Source organism: Rhinolophus hipposideros (assembly GCF_964194185.1).
Source record: "Rhinolophus hipposideros genome assembly, chromosome: 17".
NCBI classification, from domain to species: domain Eukaryota; kingdom Metazoa; phylum Chordata; class Mammalia; order Chiroptera; family Rhinolophidae; genus Rhinolophus; species Rhinolophus hipposideros.
The window spans coordinates 58,224,763-58,250,810 of NC_138063.1; the positions used below are offsets into that span (position 1 = coordinate 58,224,763).

Below are 26,048 nucleotides of genomic sequence, written 5' to 3' on the forward strand. Positions count from 1 at the left end.
AGATTTTTGGAGAAGGTAACTATTGAACTGAGCCTTGAAAGAGAAATAGAAATTTGTCGCGTTGAGGAGGAAGATGAGGAGAGTCCATTCTAGGCAGAGATCAGACTAAGCAAAGGCCTAGAGAAAAATAATTTCACCTGTTTGGGGGTCTGCAAGAGGCTGAGTGTGCCCTGAGCTTCCAGTTAGGGGGAACGCAAGAGGGAGAAAGGAAGAGCAAGGAGTGTGAAGAATTAGGCAGTGGCTGGATTACCAAAGTTCTGTACACCTTTAGAAAGTATACCTGTAGAAGGGATAGATATGAGAATTGATGAGGGACAATCAACAAAATTTGGTGAATGATGAGATACAAAGTTGCTGAATCCAGGAGAATAGTGGTGGTATTCATCTGAGGCTGAGTCCTGTCACCTCTGACCTGTCGTGACATCTATAGGTCATCTACTGATCTTGCTCCTGCCCACTATTCCCAGGCTCTCCCTTCCTTATTGGCTCAGCCTTCAGAACTGCTGGGACCTGCAGGACAAGCTGTTGAAGAGGGATAGGGAAGAAACACACAAAAGATGAGCCTAGGATCTGGAAGATCTGACAGGGTAAGGCCCAGACTTGACTGGCGCATTGAAACACACTGAGGCCCAGTACTGGGTCAAGACATACAAGTAAATGCAGGGGTTACTCAGAACGAGACGGGGCAGCAATTTTGTAATTGCAGCTTATTTGGTACCCAGGGCCTAGCACCAGAAGTTTTTATTCAATTGTCTACATTTCCACTTGAAATGTATTTCCAATTCCAATGGAAATATAGACACTTTAAAACTTGATTTTCCCTCCAAAATCAAGCATAGTCAAGCTCTAACAAATGGAACTTGGTCTTCCTTTACGCCTCTTTTATGTGATTTTCATGGTAATCTGTTTTGAGGAACAAACGAAAGGCAGACATATGACAGTTTTCTTAGCCTGGCAAAAAAAAAAAAAAAAAAACTAGCAAAAGAGAGTCAAGGGTTAGCAGGTGAAGGGAATGGCCTCAATAGAAGTGATGACTATGGACCAATGTTCTGTAGGCCCAAAACACACTATATATAGATCAGCATTGTAAACCAGAATTTTGTAATTGTAGGCCCAAAATATACTATATATAGATCAGCATTATAAACCAAAATTCTGTAACCCAGAATTTTGTAAAAAGCAGGCAGGTAAGTCTGCTTTCAACCTTGTCCTGAAGGACTGTTTTCTGAAAATACCAAAGAGACACCTTTGTTAAGCTGAAAAAAGGACAAGAAACTATGTTCATGTCTTCTAGGGTCTTAGGCTCCAAATCTGGAACTGTAAAATGAGAGTTGAAAAAACTAGAGAGCAGACAACTGGAGTGAGAATGAAATTGTCACAAGCATTATATTGGCAGTGAATAGATTGTATTTGACATGCAGGTCAGAAAGTAGCCCAGCCACTCAGATTTGTGGGCCAGCTTCACTCCTGGCAGCTGATGGAATGCAAAATCCTTTTCTAGTTTGTATGATGTCACCTGACAGTTCCTACCTCTCTCAAATGTTTATGACCAGATGAGTTCCTCTAAATCTTATCAGGGAGCTTTTCTCCCCACCTGAAGACTGAAAGGAAGGCTCAGCTTATTTTTCAGCCCTTTGACCTTCCGATTGTCTCTATTCAACCTTGAAAGAAACTTTTAAGAGCGATTTGACCATACAGTCAGTAAGTCATCAATCAAAAACATAGAAAATAATAAATTGAGAGTAAGCAAATGTAGGATTTCAGCAAATGTAGGATTTCAGCAACTGCAGTAAACACTGGTTTATTTATGCAACATTCTAGAATACGAAGGAGAAAGAATGAACATTATTGAGTACCTACTACATGCTAGCCATTTTATTTACAAGCAGTACATGAGAATAAAGAAAAGAAAATTCCTGTAGCAACACTTGTGAATAGGTATACAGAAAATGTGAGCTCCTCATTAACCTTCTCCACCTTTACATAATTATCTAATAATTTAATCTTCGCAACAATTTATGACATTGATATTATTATTTCTTAATTTACAGATAAGATCATTGAGGCTTAGAGAAATTACATTGACCAGAGTTGTCCAGCTAGTAAGTGGTGACACAGGCACATGAATCAGAGTCTGTCTTTTTCCAAAGGCCTACGTGATTTTTCTGTGACACCTGGGAGCCTACACCTGAGTAAATATATTTGCTAAAGCTTGTTTCTAAAGCTTGTTTAGCAATGCAAGCAACTTTGGCAGCTTGTCAGAAAGACTACAGAATCCTCCTCTTTTGGACCCCAGGAGAGAATAGAGTAAGAGTAAATCTGCCACCTGAAGGCAGCCCTGCAGGCACAAGGGCATGGGAGCCAGCACCACTGTATTCAAGGCACCATAGATGGCAAATCTTTGGAGAATGTCAGAGAAGTACCATTCCTCCTCTGCCCTCAGCCAGCTCCCACCAGGCTTTGCGTGGGGAAAGGTTTCTTCCTGTACCCACTAAAAGAAAAGAATCTATAATAGCCAAACACAAGAAGAGTAGGTCTTCATCTATGTAGAAACAAAAAAGAGGAGAGAGAAACATTGTTCTCTTCTATAGTCCCTCCCCACACACATCAAAAAAACCACAAAGGTATATCTTTTGCATTTGAAATCCGTTTGGATATGACTCAACAAGATAATTTCATTTGTTTGGTTTTGAATAAAGAAAATCAGGCTCAGAGGTTCTGGTAGCATATAAATTAAAGATACGTAAGTATCTCATTGAAATTCTAAAGATGTGCTGATCCTGCCCTAGGATTCATCTCATCAAAAGAGTTCTCTTATGGTGCTGGTGCTGACTTATTAATAAGGATCATGCTTTTGTTTGATCATTTATCTAATCAGGGTTCACATTCAGTTTAAGCTCATTAAGTATGCTGTTAATCGTCTTGCTAAAAGTGTACTTGCTTGTGGAATTATACCCAAGTAAGACAGAGAATGTGTTCAGGCGTTAATCGTCAGAAACAAAGACAGAGTGCCCTATAAGCCCATGTTGGCCTCGAGTGGAGCATGTGAACTGTCTGCCAACCAAAAGAAAGGACACATTTAAAAGGTTGGTTTTGTAGAGTAAGGGCTGACATTATAATTAAATATACTTAGTAACAGAGAAATAAAAATGATAAGCATTCTAATTTTTCCAAAACCAAGAGATTAATACCCATTCCTTATGTGCATTATGTTGGGGAAGCTTTTCTAATGGGCTTTTTTTGTGAAACTTCTGAATTACATTCAGGGTGTTGGTTGCTCCCAGTAACTTTCATTTAACCTGTTTGCTTCTACTTCTGAAGTGGTTGTAATATAAACCAGCCTAATAATATCTCTCTTGGGTCTTGTAGCACTGGTAACTAAATCATCTCCTTCTCACCTGATAGGTGGTTGCCAGGTTTAACTGCTACAGATAAATCTTCTTCTTTAAGGCCATCTTGCCTCACAGTTAGGAAATTCCACTTTTTGTTGGACTAAGGAACATCTAGCGACCACAGTACTACTTTGAAAAAGGGCCCATAAATAGCAGAGTTGTGCAGTTAACCAAGGCCAGTGTGTCCCTTCCTTGGAAATAAACGTTGCAGCTCAGATTTGGCACTGTAATAAGCTAAATTATTTACCCAGGAGGATAAGAGAGAAGGCAACTAACAGCTTCCTGAGTTTATAGCCTCCATCCCTTGATTCATGCTGAGACAGGAAACAGACAAGGCTCCATCAGCAAAGAGAAAAAAGACTTCCTTCAAATTCCTCTTTCATCACCTCTTAAGCCTAGCCTAAGTCCCAACCATGGCGAAAATAAGCTATTCCCATCTCTTCTTGGATTCACTGACTACTTTGTGTCAGGCACTGAGAGATCTAAGATGTGTAAGAAGCGGCCCTTCGCCTCAGTGAGCTTCCAGCACATCCACGTGGACAGACCAGGAAAGCATAGGACAAGTTACATGCATTAGAGATGCACGTGTCGGCACAGTGCTAGGTACTGAGGATGCATTACGGAAGAAAGACTGAAAAGCAGGTGACAATACAAATACCATCTGACCAGTGCAATGATGGGTAAAAGGTGTTAAGCAACAGAGAGAGGAGAAATGCCATGAGAAGACATGTGACTGATTTCCCAGTAAGTGACACATTCAGTAAACGCCATGAGATCTGAGCTGTTCTTAGTTGTGGCTTTCACACTGCTGTAGACAACATGGCCAAGCACCAGTCTACACTCCACAAAGGCAATGACTCTTGTAGGACCCTCTCTACAGGTGAGAGAGCTGCTTTAGCCTGAGGCCAGCACTTTAAAGTCTTTTTGATGGGTCATGCAGATCAGGGTTCTCAGACTGCGTCTGCATGGAATTCGATCACTGAGGAGTGTCTGCAAGTACAGGAGTGTCTCTCCTTTCAGGGAATTCACTTCAGTCTCAGGAGCCTTCAGGTCAGGAAATATGGTCGTGGTGTTTAAGAACTTTCATTGTGGAACTTCGAAGGAGAGAATAAAAAAGGTCACCTATAAACTTGTGTTTCTTATTGCAGTGAGTTGCAAATTCTTACACAATTACTTTTTCCATGGAGCTTTATGCTTAACATCATAATTATGTAAATGATCTCTGGTACTTCTTACAGTCTCTGTACTTCTAAGTCTAATTTGTATCTCTTTTAAGTTACCTGTCGTGATATCCTTTATCTATTTATTTGCATACATGGCTCTTTCCACCCCATTAATTTTTTAATTGCAAGAAATGTGCATTATTCATCTTTCCAAACTCCTTATCACTTAGCACATTGCCTTGCATATATTAGGCAGTCAGTGAATACCTGTTGAATGAACTGTATCATCCAAAAGTGGAAGTGCACTGGACATTTGTATTTGGGGCCTTCCTTTGATCCCCAAACCTGAAATTTACCAAATAATGGCCCTTCATTAATGGGGAACGATTCAAGCAACTTAAGAAGAGAGGGAAAGACAGGATTGCAGTGATGAGGAAGGGAAAGGACACATCCCTAGTTAGCCAGATCAGAGAAATCATTGCTAATGATCAATAAGAAGGCAGATGTCCGAGTCAAGTTACCCTCACATTAAAACCCAGAGCTGTCATTCTAAAAGCGGTGCTCATTGTGTCAACCAGCGTGGGATGTTGTAGAATATAAAGCCTGCAGTAGGATCAGCTTCACGCATAAGAACAAACGGATGAAACACTATGAATAACAATGACATTAAATTTGGCTTTAGAGTGTGTAGTAGATCATTATTGCTTAGAAATTATCTTAGAAGTAGCACCAGGCAAGAAAGAGAAAAGTCAAAGGCCCATAAACCTGTGATACAAAACATAGCAAGAAGTGGATGCTATCCACAATGAAGTTTCAGTTCTTAGTCATCTCATTTCTGTGTATCATTCTCTACAGGTGGAATTGGCTGCATGGGTCGAGACAAGGGCCAGGTTCGAAAGTGCCTTGATGTGGTGGAAATCTATAATCCTGATGGGGACTTTTGGAGAGAGGGCCCACCTATGCCAAGTCCCCTGCTCTCTCTGCGAACCAATTCTACCAACGCAGGAGCAGTGGATGGGAAGCTATATGTCTGCGGAGGATTCCGTGGAGCAGGTATTGATCCAGTTTTAAATGTTTGGTAACCTCCTTTGGTGTTGATCTGACCCTTAACTGATCCAATCATCAAAGAATAATCCTCAGAGCAGTGTGAGCACTGGCAAAACATGGATTTCTTTTTTTTTTTTTTTTTAAAGATTTTATTGGGGAAGGGGAACAGGATTTTATTGGGGAACAATGTGTACTTCCAGGACTTTTCCAAGTCAAGTTGTTGTCCTTTCATCTTAACTGTGGAGGGCGCAGATCAACTCCAGGTACCATTGTTAGTTGCAGAGGGCACACCCCACCATCTATTGCAGAAGTCGAACCAGCAACCTTGTGGTTGAGTGCCCACGCTCCAAACAACTGAGCCATTTGGCCACCCAGGAGCTCAGCAGCAGCTCATTGACTTCATTCTAGTTGCGGAGGGTACAGTTCGCTGGCCTATATGGGAATCGAAACGGCAGAGCTCGTGCTCTAACCAACTGAGCCACCCGTTGGTCCAAGCATGAATTTTTAGAGTTCAACGATCTTGAGCCACTCACTGAGCTTTAGAACTTGAGTTTCGACATCGACAAAATGGAGCTATAAGGACCTATAAGGACTATTATAAGAATGAAATGATATTTAGTTTATAATGTGAATATGAAGATAAATGGGAGAGGAATTGTAGGACAAAGGAGAAATTTAAAAACATGAAGAACAGGTGGAAGTAGAAGAATGACCAGAAGTGTTGGGTTTTATCACTGTCTATTGGTCAAGATATCCTGCCCTCAGAAGATTCTCTTATTCCTACTCCACTACTACCACTTGAAATAAATTGCTTGAAAGCATTTCTAAAATAATACCTAACGCATATACTTAATACCAAACTTAGTTTCCATATATATAATTGTAGCATCATTGAAATCTATAGTATGGATTTATAATATTTTAAGTTACAGGGACTTTTTAAAATATACATAAATCTAATAAGCAACTGTCTCCAAAGTTAGATTAGTTGCATCAGTAAATAATGCAGAGTGAATTTATATGCAAAATTACTAACTGTTTAATTCTAACCTCACAAATAGAAGCACTAGGCCAATACATGCCCATGAAAACATGCCTTAAAACACTTAAAATTTTGGAAATGTGCCATATTAAAATAAAGCTGTGACACTGCAGCAAAGCAAACCCTTTTATAAGCCTACCTTCATTTTTACAGCACACAATTATATGTAAGTAAATATTAAAGTTTATGTAAGTAAAAAATATGTAAGTAAAAAAATAAAAGAGACTTAGAAAATATATGAACTAAATACAATAAATGGTCCTTATTTGGCTCTTGATTGAAACAAATCTTCAGTAAAAAGATATTTTTCTGATAATCTACAAAATTTGAATATGGACTAGAGTATTAGATGATATTAAGAAATTGTTGATGTCAGATGAAACAGACTTCAGGGTGAAACAGGTAACAAAAGACAAAGATGGACATTTAATATGGTAAAGGGGACTATACAACAAGAAGACATAACAGTCACCAATATCTATGCCCCCAATCAAGGAGCACCGAAATATAACAAGCAACTACTAACAGAACTAAATGGAGAAATTGCCCACAACACAGTTATACTACAGGACTTAAATACATCATTGACAACTTTGGATAGATCATCCAAACAGAAAATAAATAACGAAATAGCAGCCCTAAATGACACATTAGATGAAATGGACAAAATTGACATTTATAGAGCTCTTCATCATAAAACATCAGACTATACATTATTTCCTAGTGTACATAGAACATTCTCAAAGATAGACCATATATTGGGACATAAAATCAGCCTCAGCAAACTTAAGAAGATTGAAATCATACCAAGCATATTCTCTGATCACAAGGCTTTGAAATTGGATATCAACTGCAAAAAGAAAGCAGGAAAGAACACAAATACATGGAGATTAAACAACATACTTTTAAAGAACGACTGGGTCAAAGAAGAAATTAGAGGAGAGATCAAAAGATACATAGAAACAAATGACAATGAAAATACATCCTATCAAAATTTTTGGGATGCCGCAAAGCAGTTTTAAGAGGGAAATTTATATCATTACAGGCCTATCTCAAGAAACAAGAAAAATCCCAAATAAATAACCTCATGTTACACCTTAAAAAACTAGAAAAAGAAGAACAAGCAAAACCCAAGGTCAGGAGAAGAAAGGAGATAACAAAAATCAGAGCAGAACTAAATGAAATAGAGAACAAAAAGACAATAGAAAAAATTAATGTGACAAAGAGCTGGTTCTTTGAAAAGATTAACAAAATTGACAAACCCTTGGCTAGACTCACTAAGACAAAAAGAGAGAAGACACAAATTAACAAAATCAGAAATGAAAAAGGGGAAGTTATCACGGACACCACAGAAATACAAAGAATCATGCAAGAATACTATGAAGGACTATATGCCACCAAATTCAATAACTTAGAAGAAATGGACAAGTTCTTAGAAACATATAGCCTTCCAAGGCTGAATCATGAAGAACTGGAAAATCTAAACAGGCCGATCACCAGTAACGAAATTGAATCAGTCATCCAAAACCTTCCCAAAATCAAAAGTCCTGGACCAGATGGCTTCAATAGTGAATTCTACCAAACCTTCAAAGAGGATCTAATACCAATCCTGCTCAAACTCTTCCAAAAAATTGAAGAAGAGTCAGTACTCCCTAACTCATTTTATGAGGCCAACATTACCCTGATACCAAAACCTGGTAAGGACAACACAAAAAAAGAAAACTATAGACCAATATCTCTCATGAATACAGACGCAAAAATCCTAAACAAAATTCTAGCAAATCGAATACAACAATGCATTAAAAAGATTATTCATCATGACCAAGTGGGGTTCATTCCCGGGGCACAAGGATGGTTCAACATTCACAAATCCATCAATGTGATACATCACATAAACAAAATAAAGCACAAAAATCATATGATTCTATCAATTGATGCAGAAAAAGCATTTGATAAGATACAATATCCATTAATAAAATTGGTATACAAGGAAAATACCTCAACATAATAAAGGCCATATACCACAAGCCCTCTGCTAATCTCATAATTAATGGTGAAAAACTGAAGCCCTTTTGCTCTACGTTCAGGAACACGACAAGGTTGTCCCCTATCACCTCTACTTTTCAACATAGTGTTGGAAGTCCTTGCCAGAGCAATCAGGCAAGAGAAAGATATAAAAGGCATCCAAATTGGGAATGAAGAAGTTAAATTGTCACTCTTTGCAGATGACATGATGCTATATATAGAAAACCCTAAACACTCCACCAAAAAGCTATTAGAAACAATGAATGAATACAGTAAAGTTGCTGGCCACAAAATCAACGTACAAAAGTCCATTGCTTTCCTATATACCAACAACGAAATCTCAGAAAAAGAAATAGAAAAAACAATTCCTTTTGCAATTGCAGCAAAAAGAATAAAATACCTAGGAGTAAACTTAACCAAGGATGTGAAGGATTTATATGCTGAAAACTATAAGACATTTTTAATGAAATATCAGAAAAAGAAATAAAACAACAATTCTTTTTGCACAAAGAATAAAATACCTAGGAATAAACTTAACCAAGGATGTGAAGGACCTATATGCTGAAAACTGTTCAGACATTTTTGAAAGAAATTGAAGAAGACACAAAGAAATGGAAAGACATTCTGTGCTCCTGGATTGGAAGAATCAACATAGTTAAAATGGCCATATTACCCAAAGCAATATACAGATTTAATGCAATCCCCATCAAAATTCCAATGGCACTTTTTAAAGAAATAGAACAAAAAATCATCAGATTTGTTTAGAACCCCAAAGACCCTGAATAGCCAAAACAATCTTAAGAAAAAAGAACAATGCTGGAGGTATCACACTCCCTGACTTTAGCTTGTACTACAGGGCAACAATAATCAAAACAGCATGGTATTGGCAGAAAAACAGACACATAGACCAATGGAATAGAATTGAGAACCCAGAAATAAAACCACATAAATATGGACAGATAATTTTGACAAAGAAGCAAAAAACATATAATGGAGAAAAGGCAGCCTCTTCAAAAAATGATGAAGGCAGAATTGGAAAGCCACGTGCAAACGAATGAAACTGGACTGCTATCTGTCACCATGTACCAAAATTAATTCAAAATGGATCAAAGACTTAAGCATGAGACCTGAAACAATAAACTGCATAGAAGAAAACATAGGTCCTAGACTTATGGACGTTGGGTTCAAAGAGCATTTCATGAATTTGACTCCAAAGGCAAGGGAAGTAAAAGCTAAAATAAATGAATGGGACTATCTGAAACTTAAAAGCTTCCGCACAGCAAAAGAAACCATCGACAAAATAAAGAGGCAACCGACTGAATGGGAGAAGATTTTTTCAAACAGTGCCTCTGAAAAGGGGCTAATATCGAAAATATACAAGGAACTCATGCAACTCAACTACCAAAAAACAAACAACCCAATTGAAAAATGGACAGAGGAGCTGAAGAGACATTTCTCCAAGGAGGATATACAAATGGCAAATAGACATATGAAAAAAATGCTCAACATCACTAATCATCAGAGAAATGCAAATAAAACCAAAATGAGATATCAACTTACACCAGTTAGAATGGCTATCATCAACAAGACAAATAGTACAAGTCTTGGAGAGTCTGTGGAGAAAAGGGAACCCTCATACACTGTTGGTGGGAATGCAGACTGGTTCAGCTTCTATGGAAGGCAGTGTGGAGGTTCCTCAAAAATTAAGAACAGAATTACCATATGACCCAGCAATTCCTCTCTTGGGTATCTACCCAAAAAGTCTGAAAACATTTATCCATAAAGACAAGTGTGCTCCAATGTTTATCGCAGCTTCATTTACAGTGACCAAGACATGGAAACAACCAAAATGTCCTTCGATAGATGAATGGATAAAGAAGTTGTGGTATATATACACAATGGAATACTATTCGGCGGTAAGAAAAGATGAAATAGGACCATTTGTGACAACATGGATGGATCTTGAGAGTATAATGCTAAGCGAAATAAGTCAGACAGAAAAAGCAGAGAACCCTATGATTTCACTGATATGTGGCATATAAACCAAAAACTACAAAAGAACAAGACAAACAAATGAGAAACAAAAACTCATAGACTCAACAGTTTAGTGGTTACCAGAGGGTAAGGGGGGTGAAGGGGGTGGTAGATGAGGGTAAAGGGGGATCCAATATATGGTGATGGAAGGAGAACTGACTCTGGGTGGTGAACACACAAAGGGATTTATAGATGATGTTATATATAATTGTACACCTGAAATCTATGTAACTTTATTAACAATTGTCACCCCGATAAACTTTAATTAAAAAAAAATACTAAACAAAAATCCCTCTAGGTAGTTTAAGTGAAGAACGTCCCTTTTTATTTTGGCTTTGATTATGATTTCAGAGCATAATGCTTTGGGACTTTTTTGGTCCTTTTACTATGTTGTTTGATTTTAAAGTCTATAAGTGCATACAGTTTTCTCTAATTTTTAAACCCTTTCCCCCCCATTTTGACCTTTGCACTTGGAGAACACCTGAGTTTCAAAGTTATAGGCATCCACTCCAGAAAGTGGGAATTTGTTTTTTCCCTTCTGAACTAGAAGAACATTTTTATGAAGAATTTTTTCTCGGAAAATTTAACAATGTTACCCAAGGTTGTGTCTTTAAGGGTGGTTCATTTCCTGTGAAACTTTGTTACTCAAAGTAAGTACTAACAGTCCTAAGAAATGTTCTGTTCTTGTACATTATACTGATTAAATCAAGATTAATTTGATTTCACAGCTAAGAACAGTGGTAAAAACTTGTTTACAGAAATGCATTTTCGAAGAGAAAAATATTGTAAAATGTGTAGTGAATGTTTCTTCAGTTTCTTGTTCAGCCAAGGAGGAAAGGGCATTGCCTTTCTTTTTACCATTAATCACTTCTCAATAAACGTGACATCCTGTTGAGCATCAAAAAACAAACAAACAAATCAATATAGAGGACCCAGCAACTTCACTTTTGGGTATTTATTCAAAAAATCCAAAACAGTAATTCGAAAAGCCATAAGAGGTCTGACAATTAAGTTTGTGAACTTATCCTAGAAAAAGTGCTACATACCTCATTGCTGAATATCACTACGGTCACCTTCAAGGTACCCCCCTTGGGAAGCTATGAACCATCCACCCTTCAAAGCAATTTCGGAACTCTTTTTCTGGAATGGCCATTAGAGCTGTTGTCGTATTACACTTGATGTCTTGAATATCATCAAAATGACTTCCTTTTAATATTTCCTTTATCTTTAGGTAAAGAAATAAGTCATTGGGGGCCAGATCAGGTGACTGGGGAGGGTGTTCCAATACAGTTATTTGTTTACTGGCTAAAAACTCCCTCACAGACAGTGCTGTGTGAGCTGGTGCCTTGTCGTGATGCAAGAGCTCCTTCAGGACCATTTTTGCACTCACCTTTCTTATCCCAAGATTTTCCTAACTGTTCCTCTCCTGATGTTTACTTGGTCTGCTATGCTTCTCACAGTCAGCTGGCAATTTTGATGCGCAATTTGATGAATTTTTGCAATGTTTTCATCAGTTCTGCTCATTACTGGCCACCCTGACCTCTCTTCATCAGTGACTCGTTCTCTCCCCTCAGAAAAACATTTAATCCGTTTGTACACTGCTGTTTTCTTCATGGCATTATCCCCATAAACTTGGACTAACATGTCCCTGATTTCACTTCCACTCTTGCCAAGTTTAACAAGAAATGTAATGTCTGTTCTTTGCTCTAATTCAACTTCAGACATTCTCACGATGGTACATAAAAACACGCAACAACAATAATGAACGCCACTCAGCAAGACACCGCCACATGTCGACACAAACACAGCTGTGAGACACTGATATACCAAGGTTCTGAAACCTTACTGAGCTGTTTGTACAGTGCTGCTAACGTAAGTGCACGGTGGCAAGTTCGTGAACCTAATTGTCAGACCTCATATGTATCCCTGTGTTCTTTGCAGCATAACTTACAATAGCCAAGATAAGGAAGCAGCCTAAGTGTTCATAGTTAGATGAATGGATAATTAAAATGTGGTGTATATATAAATGGAATATTACTCAGCCATAAAAAGAATAAAATCTTGCCTCTTGTGACAATATGGATGGACCTATAGGGTATTATGCTAAGTGAGATAAGTCAGACAGAGAAAGACAAAAAGCATATAATTTTACTTATATGTGGAATCTAAAAAAAAAACCAAAATAAATGAACAAACAAAACAGAAACAAACTCATAGATACAGAGAACGAACTGATGGTTGCCAGATGGGAGGGAAAGTGGAGTGGAAAAGGATTAAAATGTACAAATTGCCATTCTTAAAAACAGTCATGGGGATGTAAAGTATACACCATAGAGAACATAGTCAATAATATTGTAATAACTATGTAAGGTGTCAGATGGGTACTAGATTTATTTGGGTGATCACTACATAATTTATATAAATGATTCATCATTATGTTGTACACCTAAACTAACATAATACTGCATGTCAATTGTCAAAAAATTTTAAATATTATTTATAGATACAGGGCTCAATGCCAGAAGAAGCAGCCAGAGTTGTAAAAGGAGCAGTAAATTGGGAGTAGGGTAGGAGACAACTGTTTTTATGCTTTGTAAAGCTGCTTGACTCTTTAAATGATGTGCATGTATAACAGATAAAACAAAAAATTTAAATATATGAATATATTACATATAATAGAGGAATAATGAAGGCTGTATTAAGAAAAATATTAACAGGAAAGTCTGTTGGAAGATCAGTCCTCATGGGTCTCATGCATTTCTGCTTCTCTTTTGAGCAGAGACACTATCTTTGTTCTGGCTATATTTTTAAACATGTTTGTATAGCATACGGCCTTAAAATGTAGAGCTAGTATCTCCCTCCGTAGCAAAGGGCATGCATGCTTACTGGTCATTATAAAAGCTTCAGGTTCCCTAAGCTCAAGGTTCCTTTCCTGTAAAGCAAGCCACTGATTTGTGCAGGTGTCACCTGGCCCTCTTCATGTTGCCCTTTGGGAATTGGGTCTCAAATAACTGCCATTTTTAAAATGCTGATATACTGCCTGCTACTTTTGCAATGAGTAACATTGTCTTTCATCTCTGATCTAGGAGCTTCTTGTCATCTGTGAAATGTAGCAAGCTTATTTGTAAAAATCTCAGACTTTTCTTAGTTCTTGAGAGAATCCTGGGACTCACCAGGAAAAAAAAATCTGTCTTCTCCACCTCCAACAGAGTGAGGACACCAACATTATGTTTCAAAAATGTCAGAGATCATAATATCAATCCTTCACAAAATTAAAAAATGTAGAAGAGGAGGGAACATTGCCCAACTCATTTTATGTGGACAGTATTTCCCTAATACCAAAACTAGACAAAGACATTGCAAGCAAACTACAGGCCAATTTCCCTTATGAATATAGACACAAAACATCTCAGCAAAATACTGCCAAACTGAATCCAGTATTAAGCAACATGACCTGGATTTATCCTAGGAATGCAAAGTTAGTTCACCATATGAAAACTAATCAATGTAATACACCATATTAGTAGAATAAACAACAAAAACAGGTTGGTTATCTCAATAGATGCAAAAAAAGGATCTGACAAAATCCAACCCACCTCCATTATGTAAGTACCCAATAAACTAGAAATAGAAGGGAACTTAACCTGATGAAGGCCTCTACCGTGTTTCCCCGAAAATAAGACCTCACCGGAAAATAAGCCCGAGCATGATTTTTCAGAAGGACATCCCCTGAACAGAAGCCCTAATGCGTCTTTTGGAGCAAAACTTAATATAAGACCTGGACTTATTTTCGGGGAAACACAGTATGAAAAATCCACAGCTAATGTCATACAAAAAGCTTTCCCCCTAAAATAATTAACAAGACAAGAATGTCTACTCTTGCCACTTCTGTTCAACATCGTACTGGAAGTTTTAATCAGACAATTCAGAAAGAAAAAGAAATAAAATGGCATCTAGATTAGAAAGGAAGAAGTAATTGCATATATACCATATGCAGTTTTATTTATAAAAATTATTATTTATAAAAACCTAAGGAATCCACAAAAAAGCTATTAGAGCTAATGAGTTCAGCAAGGTTGCAAGACACAAGATCCATACACAAAAAACAATTTTTTTTCTGTAAGAGGTGTGATCAAAAGATACAGTGAATGTTTAAATTTTTAAAAATGTATTATAGTAAAAGACACATTGCCATTAATCCCTCTCAAAATACTCCCCCTGAACAATTTGAAACTGTAATTAAGAACAATTAATTCTTAATTAACAATTCCATTTATAATAGTATCAATAATAATAAAATATGTTGGAATAAACTTGACAAAAAATGTGCAGGACTTGTACACTGAAAACTGCAAACCATCATTAAAAGAAATTGAAAACCTAAATAAATGGTAAGACATTGCACACAAAATTTGGCAAGCTGATCCTAAAATTATATGGAAATGCAAGAGTCCCAGAATATCCAAAACAATCTTGTAAAAGACGAATGTTATTTGGCAAAAAAAGGAATGAAGTACTAACACATACTACAACATAAATGAGCCTTGAAAACAATATACTACATAAAAGAATGCAGTCACAAAAGACCCCATATGATTCCATTTATATAAAATGTCCAGAAAAGGCAAATACATTGAGAGAAAAAGTAGACTTAAGGTTGCTAGGGGTTAGGGGAGTGTGAACAGGAAGTGACTGCTAAGGTACAGCGTTTGTTTTTTTAGGAGACGAAAATGTTCTGAAATTAGATGGTGATGATGGTTGTACAACTCTGTAAATATACTAAAAACCACTGAATTATACACTTTTAAAAGGTTAATTTTATGGTATGTGGATTATATCTCAAATAAGCTTCTGTTAAAGAAAAAAAGTCAGAACTCTGTCCCTTTCTCCTTGTAAAGTAATGGGGGTTTGTGTTTGACACTAATGAGGAGAATTAAACTGAAATCTTAATAGAAAGAGTGCATGGAGATGGATTCTTTGAGTGGAAGAGGCAGAAATGGCACCTTCCAGCACAGAAATTTAGGTTTTCAGACAAAGACAGTGGTGGCAGATGACACCTAGTGGCAGGAACATATTCCCTGCTCATAAAAGCCTGCAAAAGACGACAATACTGTGGCCTTGGAACTTTACCAAAGATGCTTTTGCCCATGCTTGGCACACAGAAACCCTACCTTTCAAGAGACCAGACAGGCTTGAACAGCAGGCATCTTGTTGATAACGGTGATGAACTGAATACTAAAGACTGACTAGGATTCTTGTATATTCCACCAAGAGGGCTTGCTCCAGTGGGCTCAGCCAGCCCCAGAGAACAAAGTCCCCACTTTGGCTCTTGTTCCAGCTACTGGCTCTTTGAGACGGCTCCATCTTCCTTCCAGCCTCTGATTTTGGTCTGTTTCCCCCAACTCTCTGGTGCAGGATCTCCTAACCTCCTTCCCCTACAGCAGCTAGTTGGCAGACACACTTACCTATAGCTACTCTTCCCTTTCTTCCAAGGTAACATAGGAACTCTGTGAGCAGGCTAGAGGAGCAGGGAGGCCTGCTGTATCTCCACTCTACATTGGCTGCCCAAGTGGGTCTGGGCTCTGGGCAGAGAGATTTCCCCCTAGAGTCAAGTCCTAAGTCCCTTCTGCTTTAGTCCCCCTCAATCCATCTGAGACAATTTTCACCATCTTCCTTGGCTAACTTCTAGGGAACCCAGGAATCTGTCCCTTCTCCATCCAGAACTGGAGAAACTCTCTGCCTCCCCTGCCTGTCCTGCAAGAACTGCTCTCAAACCACCCTGCTGTCTTCTCTAGTCCAGCCTGTGCTCTAGTGGAAAGGCTGCAGAGGACAAACCTGCATTATCAAAAGGGGAAAATACATCGGGAAATAGTTCAAAAAATTAAATATCTCACTAACAAATGTAGAATAAAATTGACAGCTAATAGTTAGCTCATGTTCACTCTGCTAGTGGCTGTTCTAAGCACTTTCTATATATTTATTTGATATTCACAACAGCCTATGAAGTAGATACTATTATTACCCTTATTTTATAGATGCAGAAACTTAAGCCACCTAAAGAGATCACACAGAGGGAAATGTTGAATCTGGGATTCAAACTCAGGTAGTCTGGCCCCAAAGTCTATATTTTTAACTAGTAGGCTAAACTGTCTCTCCATGTCAGAGAAAGTAAATAAGAATATTTGGGTATGGGGCCTGGGCATAATTATTTTTTTAAAGCTCTCTAGATTATTCTAATATGCAGTCAGATTTGAGAACCACTGCCCCGGCTGATTATCTGTTGGTGTTCATTCCTTCAACAAATATTATTAAATGCCTTCTAGGTAATAAGCCTATGTTAAAGCCCAGAGATTCAGATGTAATATATGCAGTCCCAGCCTGGAAGGATCTAAGTGAGGGCAAAATAGGAAGTTGCTACATTAGTGTTATCCCACTAATGATCTTAGTCACCTGCTGAGAATGTAGCTGTGCTCCTTAGACAAACAGCTGATTCTAGCTTTGGAGAACAGAAACTGCAAGGTGAGCTTAGGATATCTTGTTATACCAGAAAGCAAGTGAGCTTTCAAAGACTTAAGGGAGTCATAACAAAAGACAGAAAAGCCAGACTAAAAGGGCAGTCACTGGACAAATGTGGAATAATTTAAATATCGAAAATCATAATTGACTATAAATATCAAAACTCACATTGAATATAAAGGCAGCTAATAGATGTAGAAGGAGTGATAGAAAGAGAGATGTAATTGTTTTGCAACCCTTAATAAAGTAATTGGTTCAGGCAAAATTATCAATGGTACTAAAAGCACTGGTTGAAAGATTATGAAAAACAGGATGTTCACATGGCACCAAAGTATTACCCAATATTAATCACAATATTAATACTAATTATAATGAAAAAAAGATATATACTTTTAGAATGGCAAAATTGGATGATCTCCATTCTAACCAAATAATTATCATTAATAATGGGATCACTTTATAGTATTTTCTTCCTGTGTAATACAATATGAATGATTCTTGCCCCTCTCGCAGCCAAAACGCTTAAATAACTTGTATCTAATCAAGCCTCTAGACTTCCAAATACAAGGGAGAGGAACAAGTTAAATGACTCTATGAGGAAATAAACAGATACATTCAGAATGTAGGATACTGAACAAGAAAACTGGGAACCCTTGTGCACTATTGGTGGTATTGTAAATTGGTGCAGCCAGTATGGAAAACATGGAGGTTCTTCAAAAAAATTAAAAACATAATTACTTTATGACCCAGCAATTCCACTTCTGGGTATTTAAACAAAGAAATTCAAAACACTAATTCAAAAAGATATATGTACCCCTATATTCATTGCAGTGTTATTTACAATACTCAAGATATGGCAGCAACCTAAGTGTCCATCAATAAACAACTGGATAAAGAAGAGGTGGTACATATATACAGTGGAATAGTACTCTCCCATACAAAAGAATGAAATCTTGCCACTTGAGACCACAGGGACAGATCTAGGAGGTATCATGCCAAGTGAAATAAGCCAGACAGAAAAAGACAAATACTGTATGATTTCATATGTGGAATCTAAAGTACAAAATAAACAAACTAACAAAACAGAAACAGACTCAGATACATAGAACAAAATGATGGTTGGGGGTTGGAGGACAAGATAAAAAAGGGGAATCTTGAGAAATAAGAACAAAGTGGGAGGTATAACAATACCTGACATCAAATTATACTACAAGGCTACAGTAATCAAAACAGCATGGTACTGGCATAAAAACAAGACACATAGATCAAGGGAACAGAATAGAGAGCCCAGAAATAAATCCAGGCCTATATGGCCACTTAATCTACAACAATGGAAGCAAGAATGTACGATGGGGTAAAGACAGTCTATTCAATAAATGGTGCTTGGAAACCTGGACAGACACATGCTAAAAAAATGAAGCTGGACCACCTCTTTACACCGTATACAAAAATAAATTCAAAATGGCTTAAAGACTTAAATGTAAGATCTGAAACCATAAAATACCTAGAAGAAAATATAGGAAGAAACTTCACAGACATTACCCGGAGTAAAATTTTTACTGATATATCCCCTCGGGCAAGGGAAGTAAGAGAAAAAAATAAACATGTGGGATTACCTCACACTAAAAAGTTTTTTCACAGCAAAGGAAACCATCAACAAAACAAAAAAGGGATCCTACTGAATGGGAAAAGATATTTGCCAATGATATATCTGATAAGGGCTTAATATCACAAATCTATAAAAAACTCACTCAACTCAATTCCAAAAAGACAAACAACCCAATTAAAAAATGGGCAGAGGACTTGAAGAGACATTTTTCTAAAAAGAACATACAGATGGCAAACAGACATACGAAGAAATGCTCAACCTCACCAACCATCAGAGAAATGCAAATAAAAACCACAATGAGATACCACCTCACCCCAGTCAAAATGGCTATCATCAATAAATCAAAAAATAACAAGTGCTGGTGCCAATGTGGAGAAAAGGGAACCCTCGTGCACTGTTGGTGGGATTGCAGATTGGTGCAGCCTCTATGGAAAACAGTGTGGAGGTATCTCAGGAATCTGAAAATGGAACTACCCTATGATCCAGTAATTCCACTCCTAGGTATCTATCCAGAGAAACCCAAAACTCCAATTCAAAATCTTTATGCACTCCTATGTTGATTGCAGCACTATACACAATAGCCAAGACATGGAAACAACCGAAATGCCCATCGGTAGATGACTGGATTAAGAAACTGTGGTACATTTATACAAAGGAGTATTACGCAGCCATAAAGAAGAAAGAAATCTTACCATTTGCAACAACCTGGATGGACCTAGAGAACATTATGTTAAGTGAAATAAGTCAGACAGAGAAAGACAAATACCATATGATCTCACTTATATGTGGAATCTAAAGAAAAGAATAAGTGAATGAACTAATCAGAAACAGTTTTGGAGACAAAGAGGAAAAACTGAGGGTTGCTAGATGGTCAGGAGTGTGGGGATAAGGAGGAAGGTGAGGGGATTAGAAAACAGTCGGTAACCACAAGATGGCCACGGGGTTTTGAAAATTAATTTGGGGAACGTAATCAATAAAGTTGTAAAGATTTTGTAGGGTATCCGATGGACCCGTGTCCCATTTGGGAGACCACTTCAGGGAAGATGTAGATGCCTGATCACTGCACTGTACACCTGAAGCTGAACAATAATGAATGCCAACTATAATTTTATATATATGTATATATATGGATGTATATACTTACAAGAAGTGGAGTACAGCATTAGGAATAGAGACAATGGAAATGTAATGGCTCTGGGCGATGTCATAGGGATAGTGGATGGGGGTAAGGGGTTCCACACAGTGTGAGGGATATACATGATAAATGTCTAAGTATTACTTTGTCTTGTGCACCTGAAACTAATAAAAAAAAGATAAGAAAGGGGGAAGGGATTAAGAAGTACAAATTTGTAGTTACAAAATAGTCATGGGGATTAAAATACAGCATAGGGAATATAGTCAATAATATTGCAACAACGGTGTATAGTGCTAGAGGGTACTAGACTAATCGGAAGGATCATTTACATTCACACGTAAATGTCTAACCACTATGCTGTACACCTGAAATTAATATAAATAATATTGAATGTGAACTGTAATTGAAAAGAATTGTTTAATTACAAAAAAAGAAAATTGTCCCAGACTCTTAACAATGTTAATGTCCTGGGGGGAAAAAACAAGATGAGTACTATCTTAAATGAAAAGAGACCAAAAAAACATTATAAACAAAAAAGATATAATTTGTGAGCATTTATTAGATTCTGGTTTGAAAAGACCAGCTATGTAAGATATTTTTGGAACAACCTGGGGAAATTAAACTATGAATAGGATACTATTTAATGTTATGGAATTAATGTTGTTTTTCTTAAGTATGATAATGGTATTGTAATTATGTAAAGGAATATCTTTATTCTTAGAAGAACCACACTGAGAATTTAGGGATGAAGTATCATGTCTGCAACTAATTTTTAAGGGTTTTAATAAAAATGTGTGTGTGTGTGTGTGTGTGTGTGTGTGTGTGTGTGTACACATGGGGGTGGCAGTAAAGCGAATATGGAAAAATGTTAACTATTATTGAATCTAGATGCAGGATCTACATGTATTCATTGTACTATTCTTTCAACTTGTCTGTTCCAAATTTCTCAAAATAAAAAGCTGAGAAAGGCGAAAGATTTATGCGATCTGAAAAGCAAATCAAAATTATTGTAAAATGGTCAAAGCATAAAAAAAGAAAGTTGAGAAAGGAACAAAGTTTGGGTGGCCACTAGGTATAGTAGCCATTACACTATCAACTTCTGTTTTACCCTAGAACTATTAAATACAGAGAGAAATACAGTATGGTTGAATTTTTTGGTTTTACCATTGCGATTTTGGTCCTCCTGGAGAAATTGTAGTGGAATACTGATAATCTGAAGGAAAGTTACCACTTTTATTTTCAACTCTATGTATACCATATATTTGTACTACTATGTCATATATACCACTTGTTTCCAAAAAGAATGGAGACAATTTCTAAAATAAGCACAGATGCAATAAAACAAAAAAACATGCTTAGTTATAAGTAGAGGGTGTAATTTTATCAGAAAACCTAAGCTAGGAAAAACTTCCAGAATTTAGCTCAGCTTCCTAGTCACCAAGGTAGAGAAGGAAAAATTCTGGGTTCTAAAGCTCTTGTTGTAAGAGGCATACAAGTGTCTGCTTCTACTGTGTCTTGTGCCAAGTCTGCCTTATTCTTTTCTTTCTCTTCCATCTGTGTTCTTCTCAAGACCTTCCATGATACAGAGCAAGAGAGCTCAATAGCCATCAACTTCACCCTGCTCTGCCCCTCTGGTCTTATAGCACTGCTCTCTCTAGACACTAGAGCAATGGACTGTGGATCAGTTTGTGTGTGGGCAGCAGGAAGGGAATACCCTCCAACTGATAGGACCTCCTGTCACTAGAGAGTGATAGGCTAAAATGTCATCCTGAAATCCTGTGACCTCACTGCATCAGTTCATGTCCTGACTGCTAACGGACTAGCTCACTGTTCCGTACCATTGGACCTATTCTTTCCCCTTCACAACATTTTCCAATTACGTTTCCAATAAATAAAAGTAATTATCTGTCTTAGTTTGTGCTCCCCCAGAAGCAGACACTGAAACAAGGATTTAAGTGCAAATATAATAGTTCCTGGAGGCACTAAGAGGAGAGAAGACAATAAGACAGGAAAGAAAGGGAGCCGAAAGGGAACATTAACTGGCAGGTTATAGCTGTGGGCCCCTGGGGCTCAATCTCATTAGAAAACTCTGGGATACAGTGTGGAACGAGCCTCAAAATTGTTCCTTGTCTGAGGGTGAGGAATCTGAGATACTTATCCTCAGACTAACTTCTTGGTGCTTCGAATTTGCCATGCTTGAGCTGAGAGAAAACACTTCGGCAAAGAGTGGCAGGTGAATGTAGTCAGCATGTTCTGGAACAGTAATCGCAGAGGGGATATGGCTGACAGCCATGTCAGTGATATTACTGACAGTCTCCTCTATGCCATCCTAATCACCCACTTCTAGAGAGGAAAGATTTATTACTTTTAACTAAAAGGTACATCTGAATAGATTCAGCTTGTGGTTTAGCCACCTGTCATTGTCTCATCTTTCAACTGCTTCTTCCTACCAAGTAATCACAGGTTTTGCCTTCTTTTTTCTAGAACACATCCAAGAATAAGAACTCAGCCTCCATGTTCTGTATTAAGCCGACATACAGATCTATGTATGTTTAATGTTTTTGCAAATTTGAAAGATTGATATTGATTTGTAAGCATGAAATACAACTTTCTGTCCAATCATTAGCAAGCTAGGAAAAGATGAAGAAGTCTGCCATTAGCTGGCCTTCAGGCAGCAGAAAAGGCCTGGGACTGGTTACTGCTATTTGGTTGATATCACAGTGCCCATGAGATAACAAAAAAAAAAAAAAAAAAAAGAATTTAGGGAACTTATTTTTAACTTATGTGGAAATAACTTCAAATTTACAGAAAATTTGCAAAAATAAAAATAGTACAATGAATACACAGATTCACCTATTATTAACATGTTGCCCCATTTACTTAACATTTGCTCAATCACTCAATCTATCTATCTGGCTACATATATGTACACATTCATACATACAGACAAATAAATAAGTTTTTTTCTGACCCTGTTCAAGTAAGTTGCATACATCATGTCCTTTCCCCTTAAGTACTTGAGTGTGTAGAATAAGAATATTCTCTTACATAACCACAGTGTACCTAACAATTTTAGGAATTTTAACACTGATCTCATACTTTTACTTATTCTACTGTTAGTATTCTAATTTTGTCAATTGAACTAATAATGTCCTTTATAGCATTTTGTTTTGTTTTGTTTTTCTCTCCGTACCAGTCTAGGATCAGGTATTGGCATGTCTCTTTTAAAATCTGGAATATTTCTATGTATATATTTTTTTCGTTTGCCTTTTATAACATTGACATTTTAAAATAATACAGTATTCCCCCTTTTTAAATAAAATATTCCTATTTTGAGGTCTATCTGATGTTTCCGTGTCATTAAATTCAGGTTATGCACTCCTGCCTGGAATATTATAAAACTGCTATGTCCCCCTCAGGGCATCAAGTCTATCTGCCCCTCACTGGCAATGTCAATCTTATTGACCTAGTCCAAATATTGTCTAATTTCACCACCATGTAGTGATTGTTTTTCCCTTGCAATTAATAAGCAATATGTGAGGAGATCCTTTCAAACCATGCATTTCACTGTTTTCACTTAACAATATCTTCCAAAAATCATTCTATACCAAGTAATAGTCTCTCTTGTTTACTTTTACAGCTGTATAGTGTTCTGTTGTGTGTATGCATAAAAGGCACTCTGTTCTTTCTTTTTTGTTGAAGCAACTCCCCAACATCTCTTTGGCCCAAAAACTAGGGCCATCTCTGTGATTTTAACAACAGATTGGAGTACTGGGTTGTAGTCAAGATGGAGTAAGCACTTTTCACCCTGTCTCTCCCACTGAATGCAAAAAAAAAAAAAAAAAAAAAAACTGGACAGAATGCATGGAGCAGCTATGTGAAAACTCTGAAAAGTAAATTGTAGTGGGAAGATTGGGGAGGGAAACCAGAACACAAAGTACTATCACAAAGTCACCGACAAGTTCTTCCCCCCAGCCCTTTTTTTCCCTCAATATCTCCTGACCTGGACTCAAGGGCAGTCTGAACCTAGAACTTCACACCAAATGTGGACAGAAAGAGCTCCAAGAGAAGCCCTCTTTTTCTGTTTCAAAGAGCCAAGGAGGACTCCATGGCTCAAAGAGAATGTGGGAAATTGTTTTTCTTTTTTCTTTTTTTTTCATTCTCTGCTACCCCAACCCTCAGGCAATCCCAGGTGAATGACAGCAGCAGGGGCTTGACTGGCCCTTCTCTCTTAACCAGGGGAACTCTGGCCCCCAGACTGTGAGGGAAGTCCCCATTGCTTTTTTATCTTGATCCACTGGCTACTCAGCCCCAGAGGCAGATATTCATGGGAAGTGTGTAGCAGAGCAGGGAATCTAAAGCCCCAGCTTTTTTAGCCAAAAGACCATGAAAGGGAATAAGGGAATTCCTGGGACCAGAAAAGTGTCAGGAAGATTGCAGATAGGAGCAAGCTCAAGAAAATGATCCCATAAGGTTGGATGTGAACTCTTGGGCTCACCCCCAAACTTCACATGGATGATTCAGCCCTAAAAAGTATACCAAAGTCTTTGAAAACTGAGCTGCAATCTGAACAGTGCTCAGTCCCAACCTGGCCACTGTGTGTTGCATACATGGAACAGATCCAAATAGCACTGCAAGGGTTTTGAAAACTGAACTGACATTGGAAACACAGCCCACAGTAGGTAGGTAGGAACTTATGGCCAGTTTTCTGCTTTGAAAAAAAAGCAACACTTTCTGTAGGATTTCAACAAGACCCAGAATCATATAATATGATATTTAGAATGCATACTATATAATTCAAAATCACTTCCATACCAAAGAAGCAAGAAAATATCTCACAAGGGAGAAAACAAGACAATCAAGATGCCAACCCTGAGATGACAGTCTTTGAAATAACTAGACAGATACAAACAACTAGACAAAGCTGTTGTTATAATGGTGCTCCAAAAAGTAAGGGTCACCACTTTTGAAAGATATATAAAAGCAAAAGTCTCAGTAGAAAAATAGAAGTTATTTTTTTAAAAGAACCAAATGGAAATTTTAGAACTGAGAAATTAAAAAAATACTGAATGGACTCAATGGCACAATAGAGATAACAGGAAGGAGTGACTGCACTTGAAGATAGACAAAAATTATCCAATCTGAGTAACAAAGAGAAAAAGATTGGAAAATGTGAACAGAACCTCAAGAATCTCTGGGACAATGCTAAAAGGTCTAATGTTCATATCATTAGATCCCAGAAGGAAAGAAGAAGGAGTGTGAATAAAGAAAAATATTTGAAGAAATAATGGCTGAAAACTTGTCAAGTTAAACAAAGACATAAACTTATAAATTCAAGAAACTCAGCAAACTAAAAACAGGATAAACTTTAAAAAAAAAAAATCCCAACTCAGACATACCATAATCAACCTTCTAAAAACTAAAGATAAAAAATCTTGAAGAAGCCAAAGAAAAATAATAGAAAACATGTAAAGGAAAAATTATTAGAATGACTGTTGATTTCTCAAACCATAGAGGCAATGAGGCAAAACTTTGAAGCACTGAGAAAAAAAAAAAAAAGAGCTATCTGGAATTATATATATCCAGGAAAAATATCCTTCAGGACTTAGGGCAAAATTAAGATAAGACATTCTCAGAAAGAGAAAAATGAAAAGAATTTATTGCCAACATACCTTATGAGCACAGAGTCCCAGAGAGCAGTTTCCAGGCTCTCGACCTCGCGTCGGGAGGTGTTGGCTCGGGTGGTAGTTGGCTGTTGGCTGTAGCCCATTGACCAATTGGCTGCTGATGTAACTGCCATTACTGCATTGGTTGGTTGGGTGGGTGGGTGGTTTGTTCGTTGGTTGGTTGGTTGGCAGGCAAAGAGGTGGACGGCGGTTGCGGATCATGTGGATCCTACTTGTGTGTCATGCCTGGCTGCCAGTGAGAATATAACGGCATGACTCCCCTATTTATGGCTCCGGGCATGTTCTTTTTTGGCCTCACCATATCCTGCATTCTTATGTGGGGAATAGGAGCTGAGACCCTGCATGACACCCTGCATGACACACCTGCTCTAAAAAAGAAAGGTAAAGAAAATTCTTCA

At 37.5% G+C, this 26,048-nt stretch overlaps 1 protein-coding gene across 3 annotated transcripts in view; it reads left to right on the forward strand.

Annotated features, from left to right (window-relative positions):
- The window catches only part of KBTBD12 (kelch repeat and BTB domain containing 12), a 129,863-nt gene that overhangs the window by 90,619 nt on the left and 13,196 nt on the right, over positions 1 to 26,048 (forward strand). For all 3 annotated transcript variants that reach the window (XM_081078992.1, XM_081078994.1, XM_081078993.1), the window contains one exon: positions 5,411 to 5,608. In XM_081078992.1, coding sequence (XP_080935118.1) covers positions 5,411 to 5,608 — 198 coding nt within the window. The remainder of the gene's footprint in view (positions 1 to 5,410; positions 5,609 to 26,048) is intronic.